We start from the raw sequence: 13,964 nt of genomic DNA on the forward strand, positions 1-13,964 counted from the left end.
TCCCCCGTGTTTGACAGACAGTATCTAATGTTTACACGCTGTACTGTTTGCTTTTTTCCCCCAGACAATGGATCAGCATCAGCATCTCCACTTTAGTTACAACTGTGAACCAAAACTCACCAGTTATTTATTTTACTTCAATATTTTGCCTGAAATGTTTTATCCCAGTTTGTTTGTGTTGTCCTGAAGTTTACTGCTCCTGTTTTCCTTTTCCTTTGACTCTCCATCGCCTGTACCTGTGACATGGAGCTCCACCTGGCGTGTTTCTGGCTTTTTAGTTTTGGTAAATCTCCATCTCAGTGGAAGACTAAGCAGCAGCATCAGCTGTTTCTCAACTACTGCTAAGACTTCCTGCCTTCATGGCGCTCCCACATGTCGCAGCTCTGTCTCTGACTTTTGTTTGCTCGTTTTTCTCTCCACGTAATGTAGGCACACCGCCAGAGACAAAACTTTAAGTATATTTCGGGGGAAAGAAAAATTTCAGTTGCTCTTGGTATGAAAAAGAGAGTTTTTCTTCCACAGTTGTTATTTAACCAAATTCTCTCAAAAAGGAAGAGCATTGTGTCGGTAAGAATGCATTTCTGCTTTCAAAGGACATGAGATTGTAGGTTAAGTGTTGCTTCTTTCAATATGCTTAGAAAGGATGAATCCAATTTATCTTAACTGAATGTTATTCTTTATTTGTTTGCATAGTTTCCTTTACTCTTTTCTTTGGCTTTCTTCAACGAGGACACTTTAAAAAAAGGCTAAAATTATTAACTCAACCAGCAAGTAACAAACTCAAAATTTCACTAAGGAAGAAGCTGTTTATGAGTCACGTAGTTAATAGTTTAGCCTTCAAATCAAGCTTAAATGAATGAACTGATATAAAAAGATACATTTTTGGACTGTTATCTAACATTGGTATCAGTACATTAGTCGTATTTTAACATATTGGTGTCGGCTCAATAAATGAAACTGAAACTGGGCCAATATTGACAACCAATTTTCACTTCCATCTTGTTGCTGTTTGTTTCTGGAGGAGAAATGGAAGAGGTAGATCATGTGACAGTGATGCAGCAAAGGATTGTGGGTAGTGTAACTGAAGCAGAGACGTGGTGGTGAATTCAGTGGTATGGTTGTTTTTTCCATGGTGATGAAAAGGTAAGAACAAAATGTAGAAAAATGAGTTTATATATGTCGTATCGGTAAATATCAGTTATCAGCCCTAACAGCAATACTAATATTAATATAATTCAGAAATACTGTGTGGAATCAAATTCGATTGAATATTCTTCACTAATAAATGCTACCTTTAAAAAAGACAGGTAAAATTGGATATTTTTTAGGGTCGGTAGAAATAAAAAATGCTTCTTGTCGTTTTTCCAAACTGTTCTCTGGACATTGTGATGTTATTGCCTGACAGAGCTGGCACCAGTGAATTAGACACGGATTTTTAATCAGATTGAGCAATTACACGTTTATATGAAAGAAGCAACAGAAAGTGAGAGATATTTCTCTGAGAAGAAATCTCTTCAATCCATCCATTAGCGACGCCTGTTTATCCCTTCAGAGCGTCACGAGGGAGGGGAGGCGACTCCCAGCTGACACAACTGCATTCACCTTCAGGCCAAATGCACCAGACAACTCATCCTGCAGACCGGGATGGGGAACAAAGACGTAGCCTGTTGAACGAGTTTATGAAGAAACATTTTACAAGCCGTTCGGAGAACTCAGATATTTATCAGTGACTCTTAGCAGGAATTGAAGGATAACAAGTGTAGGATCCTCAGACGGTGACATGGTGTGATGAGGCTTGTTGTCATGTGGAAGCAGCTCAAAGCTTTTCACCGTGACACACTTTGACTGACATTTTGGTCACCACAAGTTACAGGGTTTTTTTTCAGAGTTTACAGAGAATATTTAGCTTTAATATAAACATAATTGTATCCAACCTGAGTCCTGGTTTGAACCTGATAGAACATTTCACAAGTATAAAGCAGAATATGAGAAAAACTCAAATTTTTCTGAACTTTACTGCCAAGCTAAAGCGTGGTCAGAGCTTCCTGTTGGTTGTTTTGACTGTGTAACGTAGATGCCTCCAGCTACCAAATATTTGCCTTTTCAACGAGGCTAAAGTTCTGCAAACTATTGTATTGGCGTGAGTCTTTTTCTCAAGACTATTATAATCATAGACATACACAAACAGAAGCTGCAGAAGACCGAACTTACAACAAATCCAGAATGTTTGTCTGAAATCCTGGAGGCAGGATTTCAGACAAACAAAACATCGACATCTGGGTCTAACATGTCGATGTTAGACCAACTCTAACATCGAACTGTTAGAGTGGGTCGATGAAGCAAGGCAGCAAAATTATACTCCGGTAAGAAAACATTACTTCTGCATCTTTTTACTCAAATAAAAAGTAACAAGATGTTTTTATAAATAAAAAAACAGACAGACAGACAGACAGACAGACAGACAGACAGACAGACAGACAGACAGACAGACAGACAGACAGACAGACAGACAGACAGACAGACAGACAGACAGACAGACAGACAGACAGACAGACAGACAGACAGACAGACAGACAGACAGACAGACAGACAGACAGACAGATAGATAGATAGATAGATAGATAGATAGATAGATAGATAGATAGATAGATAGATAGATAGATAGATAGATAGATAGATTAAAGTCTCGTTTTAACACATCAGTAGTTGTGTTCGTATTTCTAGTTAAATATGATGGTTTTTTATTTAGAGAAGTTATTCACATTTGGTAGATTATGCATAGATTGAGCATAATATACCTTCATAATAACATTACTTAAGAAAAAAGTAAAGATGACAGTCTTGTGAAATTACATTTTTCAAAAAGTTACTCAAGTAAAAGTTTCTACTTCTGGGCACCAAATAACAACAAAACACAAAAGTTTTACAAAAAAGGTGTTGTTTTGCTTTGTTTGTTTTTCGTTTCAGTCTCACACTACAAAATAAAAGCTAAATAAGATTTTTCAATTTAACTACAGATTTATTATTCTTAAAATGAAATTGACCTGCTTCTGATACATACTTACCAGGAGGAATTAAATGAAATGTTAAAAAAGTGGCCTGTTTGCATTTGGTTCAGCTGCTAGACATGCAGCGTTGACGTCACTGTAAAAAAACCTGCTAAACATAAAGAAAGCGTTCTCGGCTCACCTGATGATGACGTACATGACCAGGAAATTCCCCACCAGGCCGAAGACGCAGACAATCATGTAGACCACCACGATGGTGACCCTGAAGCCCGCTGGCAGCAGGGCGTCTGTCTCTGTCTTGTTGAAGTCATCGGTGAAATTATCGTTGAAAAAGGAGTTGTTGAAGAACCGCAGGTCCAGAAAATCCATGTCTGGATGAAATGAAGACGGCGCTCCTGGACAAGAGAGACAGGAAAAACGTGTTAACGCCACAGCTAGCATGCTGCAAGCCACAAAGAAAGATTTCATTATGATGATCTGCTTTTCAACGCCAATTTTGAGAACTTCTGACAACAATGTTTGAGGCCAGATGTTTACATTCTCTGTGTAATTCACATTTTCCTTACCTCACTGACTGATAACTGAACCGTTTCTGTTAAACGCCAGGTCAGTATTTTTATTGTGGTTGATGTTCAAATTTCCAAGCAGCAAAATTGAGACACTTTGCACTCTGAACATTCACAACTGTCAAAAACCAAATATATGTTAATATGCTTTCACACACAGCAGATATCTACTGTCTACCTTTTTTGGTTGGGCTGCAGCCAATCAGCACCAAGGACAATAACATGTAGCAAAGTGCCAACGAATTTCAGCTTCCCAAGCAGTCATTTTTTCTGATTATTTCAGATATACTGCATGAATTGGCATATTTCTCTCCAATAATCTGGAGTTATATGCTATAGAAAAATTAACAGGCAGGCTGGTGGTCCACTAGCTTAAAGTTGGCAACCAACTGTTCTAATTAATGTTACTCTAAATAACTAAGATTATTTGCAGGTTGCAATAATCGGTATTTCTGTAGTAAACAGGAGGCAGCTGAACATATTGTTAAGGTAAATAAATAAAGTCTCACAGTGGAGACTTTATAAACAGTAGGAGTCACATATTCAGGTGTGTGTGAGGCTCTGTCTCATCACACACACGCCTCCCACCGCCGACATCAGCTGCTGCCACAAGAACAATCTAATTCAGTGGGAAACACTGCAACACCGCTGCATGCAGCCTGCATCAGCAATACATCAAAAGGACGGCGTGAACCATCAGCCTCCATCTTCCTGCTATTCATGAATATTCATCACATCAAAAAGAAAAAAGAAAAGTAACTTCACTGTGCAGCTGAATTTCCCCTGGGTTACTGCTCAGCTCCGGGTTCAGGCATTAAATTAAAACACTCCAGTATGCCTCCATTCCTACACTCTTTCTTCACTTTTCCCTCCAAATCTGTCTACATCGTTTTCCACTCCTGCCTGGTCTCTTGTTGTCCAGAGTTTTCAATAACACACGGCAGGTTTTGGTTTTTGCAGGCTCTGCTGCAGCAGCAGTGTGTGTGTATTTGTGTGTGAGCTTTGATGAATAAGGAGTTAAAGTCAGAGCCTTTACTGTGTTTCCATGTAAGGCTGCAACGCCGCGCCGGGTGGGCTGCTGTATAACACTTTAGGTACGTGTGAGAGGACAAAGCAACATTAATGACTCTCATGTTTTGGTGAGCATGAGTTCAGGTCTCGGCACATGATGACGGATATCTGGGCTTCACTTTAAATCACTTCAAATCAATGCAGTGGAGGCTTTTGTAGGGCTGCAACTAACTGTTAGTTTAGTCACCTATTAATAGATTATTCAGACAATTAATCGATTGATTTAAATAATTCATTTACCATTTAAGTCTTTTTTATACAATATTAGAAATACATTAAAAGACAAAAATAAATCGCTTAGTCACTTTTTTAATTAGGTAAATAAAAATGTTTTTGCCTAAAATTCAATAACATAGCACTACATTACTGGACCAAGGATACAAAAAAGGTTCTAACATGTGAAAAACCTTTTTCTAGTTTGTTTAATCCAGTTAACGATTAATCAGTTCCTAAATTAATTGACGATTACTTCAGTAAATGATGATTAATCCGATTATTATTATTTTAACCATAGTCTGTTGTGTTCAGCATTGTTCATGTCTTCACAACCAAAAAAAAGGTCAGAAATTTACATCCACTGATCAACTGTGGTCGTAACACTGAGAGAAGGAAGAGAAGATGCATTTTTTCAGATTCTGTCTTCTATCATACCGTCATAGTGACCGTTTCAACAAATCTGTAAAAAATTGTTTTATAAAAGTTACATACTGCAGCTTTAACCTGGCCAATCAATATGTGTGGCAGCTTCAGAATAAAGAGTTTAACTGAACTAAAATCAACAATTGAAACAGAGACACTGTCTCAGTTCCAACAGCATAATAATCAAAGATGACGTTGGAAAACTTTTAAAAATGTATGAACTTTATTCCAAAGCCTGGTCTGTGACAAGAAGACACTTTAAATGAGCTCTACCAATTCTGAAGGGAGGCGGAATATTAATATTAATTAATATTAACCAGGATTATTCCAGAAGAGTCGATTTTTCTGCAGTTTGTTAAAGTTTGTTTAGTCAAATATCAGAGGGTGTGTGTATATATTTGAGCCTGTAAGATCCCTTGTGTGGATTAGAAACAAAGTCACAATAAAAGCAAACTTGCACACCAAAACCTGTTACTAAAAGAATCTGTTGCATCATCTTTTTAACCAGGAGAGATAAAACAGTTCAAATAAGTGATTAAAATCCATCCATCACAGTGAAAACCTCCACCAGTCACTAGGCGAGAGGCGGGTGAAACATCAGTCCATCACACAGAGCCACAGCATAAACAACCAATTTGGATAGAATAGTTAACCTAACAGGTTTGGGCTGTGAGAGGAGAACCCCTCCAGAACCAGCCATGCACGGGGAGAACATGCTAACTCCATGCAGAAACACCCCAGGCTGGGATTCAAACCCAGAACCTTCTTCATGCAAGGCAGCCGTGCAGCTGCAGCATCATAACTGGAATCCATGAAATCAAACGATATTCCTGTTGACGAGCGTATGAATAATTTTGACTAAAACTGAAAACATCAGATTAAAGACCATTTGTTCATGCTTTGGTTTTGATGAAGCAACAACGTGACATCTTGCACTTGACAACACATTTGATGTGCCAACTCATTAAAGCTCTCATCTTTCACATTGCATTTGTTGTATTTTAATAAACCATTTTTTCTCTGTCATGTAAAATTTCTATCACCAGCAGTGAAGAATGTAATCATGGCTGACAAGTCAGGAATCACTCCCAGTGAGTGATGTTGTGTTTTCCAGTTTTTCAGGTCTTAGTGGTGTCAGTACATATTTTTCTTAACTTTGCATTTTAGTTCAGATATCTGAAAAAATAATAAAAGTGCCCCCAGTACTTGAAGGGATTTTCTCTAAAATAACTAAAAGTGGAGTTAAAATCTGAGGCACCTTCAGAAAGTTTACAGAATAGTGGCGTTTGCCTTCTTCATCTGCCAACCTTTGACTGCCGCCATTTTGTAAAGGTGTGTTGAATCCAGAATCTTGCAACAATAGCAAAAAATAAATAAAAATAAAATAGCATAAGTTTGGCACAATGGCAAACATCCAGCTAAAATTAGGGATGCACTGATCCACTTTTTTTACTTCCAATACTGATATCTGATTTGTAGCATCGGCTGATATTGATACAATAGTATTGACTGGAAACGTTTGACACAAATCTACTAAATTACTAATTTATTTGATAACTTCTACAACACATTTAGATATACCAATAGCTTCACAAGTTTGGACAAACATGTAAAAACAACTTTAATTTGTTCAGTCAGTGCAATCAGGAGGATAAGAGCCAAAGTGAAATAAATAAAATCAAGAAACAAATTGACAACCTATTGCAACAAAGCTTGTTTCAAACAGCTCAGAAAGTGTAATTAGTAATAGTAAAGAAAGTGTAAAATAAAAACCGGAGTGTGTAGACACCAAAACTTTCTCTTGTCATTTTAAATAAAACAATGCATGACTTCATTTGTTTTTTTCTTATTCTCGAGAAGAGTTCCTGATTTTCATGCATTAAAAATGTCAGTTTACATGCATGTATATACAACCAGCTCACAAGAGCCAGAAATGACTCCTATGATTTTATTCTTATGTGCAACACTCCAATTGAGCCACTAGGGGACACTATTCTCTAGAAAACAAAGAAATGGTTTTTGCTGCTGTGCCTTGGAGTCTTTAAAATTCATCAGATATTCAGTAAACAATCTAAGTTTTAAAGGATGTGTGCCTGATTGTATTATTTGGGGGAAAAAGAAGCAACTACACATACCACAGCGCACTACTTAAGACCCACATCTGTAAAGGAGATGTCAAGAAGCCCAAGCAGTTGCATTTTAGAGAAATAACAGAAGAAAACTGGGATGGAAATTAAACAGAGGCAAGCGAGGAATAAATATTGCCAACTAAATATACACAAATGTTATCAGAAAAAGGAGTCTGCAGGTACATGGCACCAAACATTGGTTCAGCTCACTGCCTCCTCAGAGGAAACATCTAACACAAACAGTTGTTAATAAGCCCAAACAGTTCAGGTAAACCAGAGGAAGTCACAGTCTCTGCTTATTTTCAACCTGCCCATGTGTTTACATTTGTTTTAATGCCTAAGGTCAAGTAGAAATAAAATACTGTTCCTGCTTCACGTCTCTAAAGCGGTAAATATGTTATGCAGTGTTTCTTTTTGTTGTGTCTAAGGCTGATACTGGAGCTTTCAGAGGGGCAGAGGTTTATTGCATCAACCCTTAGCTAGCAACAACAAAGCAGGTTGGTTCTGCAACTTCACAGGCTTATCAGACCGGGGATACAGTTCACTTCAGCTGAGTTTATTTAGAATAAAACCAATTACCAACAAGAGTCCTCCAAGACACTTTACAAAAACAAACAAACAGAAAATCATACGGGTCAAACTCAAATCCAGTTACATCCAATCCAATTAGTCCAGTTAAATTCATTCCAGAACAATCCAGTTACAACTGGAGCTAATGCAATCAGCTTCAGACTCAAATCCAGTGGCATACCATCCAGTTCATACAAACACAAGCCACACAATCAAATCCATAAATCATAAAATGTCAACCAGGAGCCAGGAGAACTCAAACCTGCAGTCTCCGTTAATAAAATCAATTGAAGTTCCCAAACAGAACCGGAACAAGAACTGATTGGTGTTACTCAGGCCCTTTAGAAAACGTCTTTTAGAGTGAAATCCTTTCTTAGAATGGTGGCAGACAATTGTGTATCAACCGCATTGGAAATGGATGAAATAGTTAAATTCAACATCAAATTGCTCAGACTTATAAAACCCTGTTGTGCATTTTGGCATTAAATATGGTTTTGAGTGCAGCATTTATGTTGCAGCAATCAATTTAAAATAAGGTGATAAGTAATTCAAGTAAGAGGCAATTTATCAGAAGACTTAAAGATACAACTCAGGGGGGCGTGCTGTGGTGGCGTAGGGGATAGCGCAACCCTTATTTGAGTCCTCAACGCGGCTGTCGCGGGTTCAATTCCCGTACCCGGCCGATGCCGCATGTCTTCCCCCCTCTCCCTCCTTCTTTCCTGTCAGCCTACTGTCATATAAGGGACACTAAAGCCCACAAAAAGACCCCCTGGTGGGAAAAAAAAGAGATACGACTCAGGGAGAATCAGTGTCAACACAAAAAAGAAAATGGTGATTTATACTATAGTTATAAAATATTTAAATTATATACAAGCTAAACTTGTATATATTTTCCATTAACCACAAATATTTCCAAAGAAGTTGATGATTGAATTATTTCAAAAGTCTCCATAAATTGATAAAGATCCAGCACAAGTAGTAAAAGTCCAAAACCGATTTTAGACCAATCGGTCACCGATCCTAAAACCAAAAGACTGAATGAGTCTTTAGCAGGTTTAGATGTTGAACAGAATCAGTTCAGAAACAGTGTTGGAACGGCTGGAGATCCAGCAGTTTAACCTCCAGGCTCCTTATGCCAGAGGGCTACTGGTGGCTCACCATCAAATGGACCGGGCCTGAATACACAGGACCAACAGTAAGTCCATTTCCTCAATATTAGTCAATATCAAATCATTGTTAATACCATAAACACTTCCTTCCTATAAGTACATGGAAATATACAAACGTATACCGGATTCCTTTAACTGGTTATCATAACCCAGTTTCATGGCATTAATTCAAACAGATTATTCATCTTCATTAATAATAGAACTGAATGTTAAATGTTGAACCATCAGACAATATACAACCCTTTCATCAAACAGTACTGAACAAATTAGCTCAATGGTCACAATTCAACACCAAAACGTAGCATTAGCTTTAATACAGCATGCTAATGTTAGCATTAGCATAATCTTAACAACAGGACAAACAAATTTGTTTCTTCTAAATCCAAAAAAACTCTTTCTACAGAAGATTAGAGACATCTGGAAACTGTAGGCATATCAGTAAGAATACCATAATCAGAAAAGAAAAACAAATAATTTAAAACAATTTAAAGAGCACCTGCAGCAGCCAGCCCTTAACTTCCCCGTCCTCCACATGCTCCAAACAACAGGCACTGCCCCACTTTTAAAAACTCAAATCCCACAAAATCTCACAGGATTTCAACCTTAGTACTAGTGGTTGGCAGGAGACAAAACGTCAGAGAGAGACAAAACATCAGTTATTAAAAATATCTGGGTTGCCCCAAAATAACCTGCGTTACATAAGCATTATGCTTAAAATAAAAACAGTAATGATTGATGACTTCTGAAAACTGTGAGCCTTATGAGAGATTCTTTTTCAACTGTTGCTGCTGCCACCCAGAATATAATTGAAGGAAAAAAGTTTAGAAAAGGTGAGCTCTTCATTAAAACTAAAGCTGCTTATGTCATCAGGAATACTTAAAAACCGAAAAAAGAAAAATGAGGAGATCAGCACTTGAGTTTTCTCCACATTCAAAATATTTTCCCACCTCACAGAGATTCAAAATGCTTAAAGATGCAAAATGTAATCATGCAGTGAAATAGTAGCAATTACCCAGCAAGCTTCTTCTCTTTGAAGGATCCTCACTGCAGGTTGACGAGCAGCATGAGGCAAACACACTTTCAGATAAATTTAAGGTAAGCAGAGTATTTACAGGGATTTAATTCCTGCAAAAATATTATTTAAAAGATATTTATTACTTTCTTTTATATTGTATACAATATTGTATTTATGACATATTTAACCTAATTATCCAACAACGATACATGCTGCTCGTTAATATGTGAAGGATGGAGGTCAATTATGAATTTTATTTTTTATATATATATAATTAAATTACATTAGGCAGAATATACATAAAGGTTGTTCTGAAGTTAAAATGTTTATTCTTTAGCTAATATGTAACTAATCCTGTTAAAAAAAATTATTTTTCATAAAGATTTCCGACTTTATTTCTCATTTCATTTGTTGTAATAAAACCTCTCACAGTTTTGGTCACTTGAAATTAGAAATCTATTAAAAAACTGAAGGTAAACGTTTTGATTTTAATCTGAATTTTAACTAGCAAACTAAAGCTTTTTCCTTTGAAGTTGTTGTTTTATTATGTAAAGTGCTGATGATTTTGCCCCATTGCTATCTCTTACCCCTGCGAGTTTTGTGATTAATTTTGTAATAACCTTTCTTTTTTATGCAAAATAGTGCTGTCTACTATGGGATCTGAGTGGGCATCAATTCATAACCCAGCAGGGGAGCATTTTGAACCAAGTTTAATAAAACTGGATTCAAAATAACTTTCTATTATCTCTATATAGTCTGCTCTAAGAAATCACCATTAAAATACTTATATGTGTGAATAATTCTTCAAAAGAGTCAATTTGCTTTCCTAGAGATCAGAGCTAAAATTAAAGGAAAAGGGACTGTGATACATTTTTTTATTTTAATATTCAGTTGAATAAATGACTCATATTTCACCTTTTTATGACAGTTTATTTCCATAGTTTGTGAAAATTTAAAACTAAACTGATGTCATGTTTTCAGTAAGAAGGTTTAGCTATAAGTAAGTGAATGAGCAGATAGCCAACAGCTTCTTAGGTCTGTCTCTGTTTTGATTGGCTTAGACAGGTCATGTGATTTTTTTTTAATAGTCATTAAATATTAAATCAATTATCAGATGTTTTTTGTGATTTTATTTAAAACTACATCAATATAGTATTGTAAACTCTTAAATTTTATAAAACATGACTGCTTAAACACGGAATAATTCATAGTAGTAAAAAAATCAATGATTCACATTTTATGTTTTAAATTAAAGTTCACATAGTATTTAATAGTAAGCAAATTGTCCCCTGATATGTCATAAAGGTTCAATCAGCATGATTAATTTACAAATGATTGCAAATTAACACCTTAAGCTTTGATTTAATTAGGAATGTTTCAGTGATGAATAAATTATGAAGGAGTAAAAGCTGACAGTTTGAGAACCACTGACTTGTTGTTGTGTCTCCTCGTCTTGTTTTAAATCTATAGATTTGATTGTACTGTACAGATCTGATCTTTCTCTAGGTGAAGAAACAAAAGGATAGAAAGTAGTTGTTCCCCTGCAGAAACATTAAGTTGTTGGATTATTCTTCCTGCTAAAATATAGATGCTCCTTTCCACTGTCACCACATGCTTGCTTGGTGTGAGGGATTGCAGTGAATCTGTCTATATAATTAAATTTTTAAAACTATATTGCTGTGAAGTCAGAATTTTGTTTTGAAAAGGTGTCACATAAATAAAGTGAATTCATTAGGTCTGGATCACATTTATAGATTAAATCTCGGGAACAAACTCCCTGCAGACCTTGTCGCCACCTCTGACCCTGGAATATTTCAATTTAAGACTTATTTCAAATAAATCAATTAGATTTGTGACTTTTTTCACAACAGCGGTGATTTGTGGGGTTTTAGGACGTTTTGGGATAACATAAAGATCAATCTGCTCAGAATTTAAACACCATTTGTGTACTCGCCACAGTAACAATAGCCTTCTGTCCAATCAGAAAACAGAAGATGCACGTCAGTCCCGGCAGGTGTTCAAAGTAAATTTACTTTCCAAACTTCCAGCTTTTTCTGCCTTTCAACGGGGCACTAAAACACAACAGCAGGACAATTAGACCAGCACTTACACGCACCGAGCTCTCTGGAAACAAACACCATTTGCTCCACGAGCACGCGGATGCAATACTTTACTGGTGTGTCACGCGCTGTGGCTCTCTCTCGTGACAACCTTTCACCTGAAGCAGCACGCGACGTAAACACAACGACAGGAATACACCCGGGCAGGGGCGCGTGTTCTCCTGCAGCGCGCGCTGCGGTGGTCCGGGACACACACACTATAATATGAGAGAGTGAGTGTATGCGTGTGTGTGTGTGTGTGTGTGCGAGAGAGAGAGAGAGAGAGAGAGAGAGAGAGAGAGAGAGAGAGAGAGAGCTGGGAAACAAATAGCTTTGTTGCGGCAGGCTGCGCACAATCCGCCCTTACCGGTGCCGATAGAATCTGAGTTCCGAGCGGCGGACACAATCCCGAGAAGTTGCAGCTTCCCTCTCCGCGTTCCCGTCCACTCTTCTGGGACTGAATCGCTCCGTCTCACTCAGGGTTTGTCTGGTAACCAACTGATCACCTGCGCTGTCATCAGAGATGGGAGGTCAAAAATGCGAATTTAAAAAAAAGGAGGAAAAATTGAGGTCGATCTTGGCTGAATTTACCGGGATGAAAGCAAGAGAAACAGCTTCACCTCCAGTAAGCATCAGCAGGCAGAAAGCCACGGGAGGAGGAGGAGGAGGAGGAGAAGGAGGAGGAGGAAGGAGTCCGGAGGGCTGAACACGCAGAGTGGAGATGCTTGTCCTGCCTCTCTCTCTCCTTCTCTCTGATCGATGGAGGTTTGCTCAACCACTCCCTCCTCTCCGTCTCCCCCATCCCTGCTGTAGCATAACCTGCGTGCTCTGTGTTGTGTTCCAACAGTTGTCTATATATATATATATATATATATATATATATATATATATATATATATATATATATATATATATATATATATATATATATATATATATATATATATATATATATATATATATATATATATATATATATATATATATATACTTCATGAAGAACCTGTGGCTATGGGACAAAAGGTCTGAGAGGGTAGGAAACAAGAAATAACTACACAATATTAAAAAAAATCTGCAAGCATGTTTTATTTCAGAATTGTTTAAACTGTCTATTAATGAAAGATTGAAGCAGCAGGATGCAGAGAAAGTGATACAGATGGCTGCTAAAATCACACACATGACTTAAAAGTCAATGACTTTAACCAAGAAGAAGCTTAAAACCTTTTTAAGTTCACATGCTATATTGTTATCCCCTCCTCAAAAACGTGCCTGGAGTGTTTCCTTGATACTTTGATGCATGTTTTAGAAATCCTTTTATCTCCATGGCAACAATTCAGCTGTGAAAAACGCCTGGGTGGACCTAGCTCCGCCTTCGAGGACAAAGCTCCTCCTCTGAGCAGCACTTTACAGGCTTTGACCTCACAGAGCAGCCCTTCCCTGTGACTCTCCCACTCAGCTCCTTCAGACTAGCCAGCAGTAATTAGCAAACACCTGTTAGAGCTTTGCATCATTATATGAGCTTCTCTCAGTGCTGCTTCTCCTCATTAAGAGGAATGTTTTGCAGAAAAGATTGTTTCTGCAAAAAATCCAGAAGAAGAATTTTTCAGTCATCAGTCGGCAAGCTTCAGTTCAACCAAACTTGGGTTGTACAGTGGTACAATGGTCCAAAGAACTCCAGAAAGTCTTTCTCTCAATGGG

At 37.4% G+C, this 13,964-nt stretch overlaps 1 protein-coding gene across 3 annotated transcripts in view; it reads right to left on the reverse strand.

Annotated features, from left to right (window-relative positions):
• The window catches only part of oprl1 (opiate receptor-like 1), a 76,069-nt gene extending 63,109 nt beyond the window's left edge, over window positions 1-12,960 (reverse strand). Inside the window, exons 1-3 of one of the 3 annotated variants that reach the window (XM_044125141.1) lie at window positions 12,858-12,960; window positions 12,634-12,772; window positions 3,190-3,403 (exon numbers count right to left, since the gene is read on the reverse strand). In XM_044125141.1, the coding sequence (XP_043981076.1) occupies window positions 3,190-3,377 (188 nt within the window). In that variant the 5' untranslated portion in view covers window positions 3,378-3,403; window positions 12,634-12,772; window positions 12,858-12,960. Of the gene's footprint in view, window positions 1-3,189; window positions 3,404-9,141; window positions 9,159-9,648; window positions 9,670-12,633; window positions 12,778-12,857 lie in introns of those variants that run through there. The other 2 variants (XM_044125132.1, XM_044125151.1) reach the window with 2 other exon arrangements.
• Window positions 12,961-13,964: the final 1,004 nt, after the last annotated feature.

Source organism: Gambusia affinis, linkage group LG01 (genome assembly GCF_019740435.1).
Source record: "Gambusia affinis linkage group LG01, SWU_Gaff_1.0, whole genome shotgun sequence".
Taxonomy (NCBI): Eukaryota; Metazoa; Chordata; class Actinopteri; order Cyprinodontiformes; family Poeciliidae; genus Gambusia; species Gambusia affinis.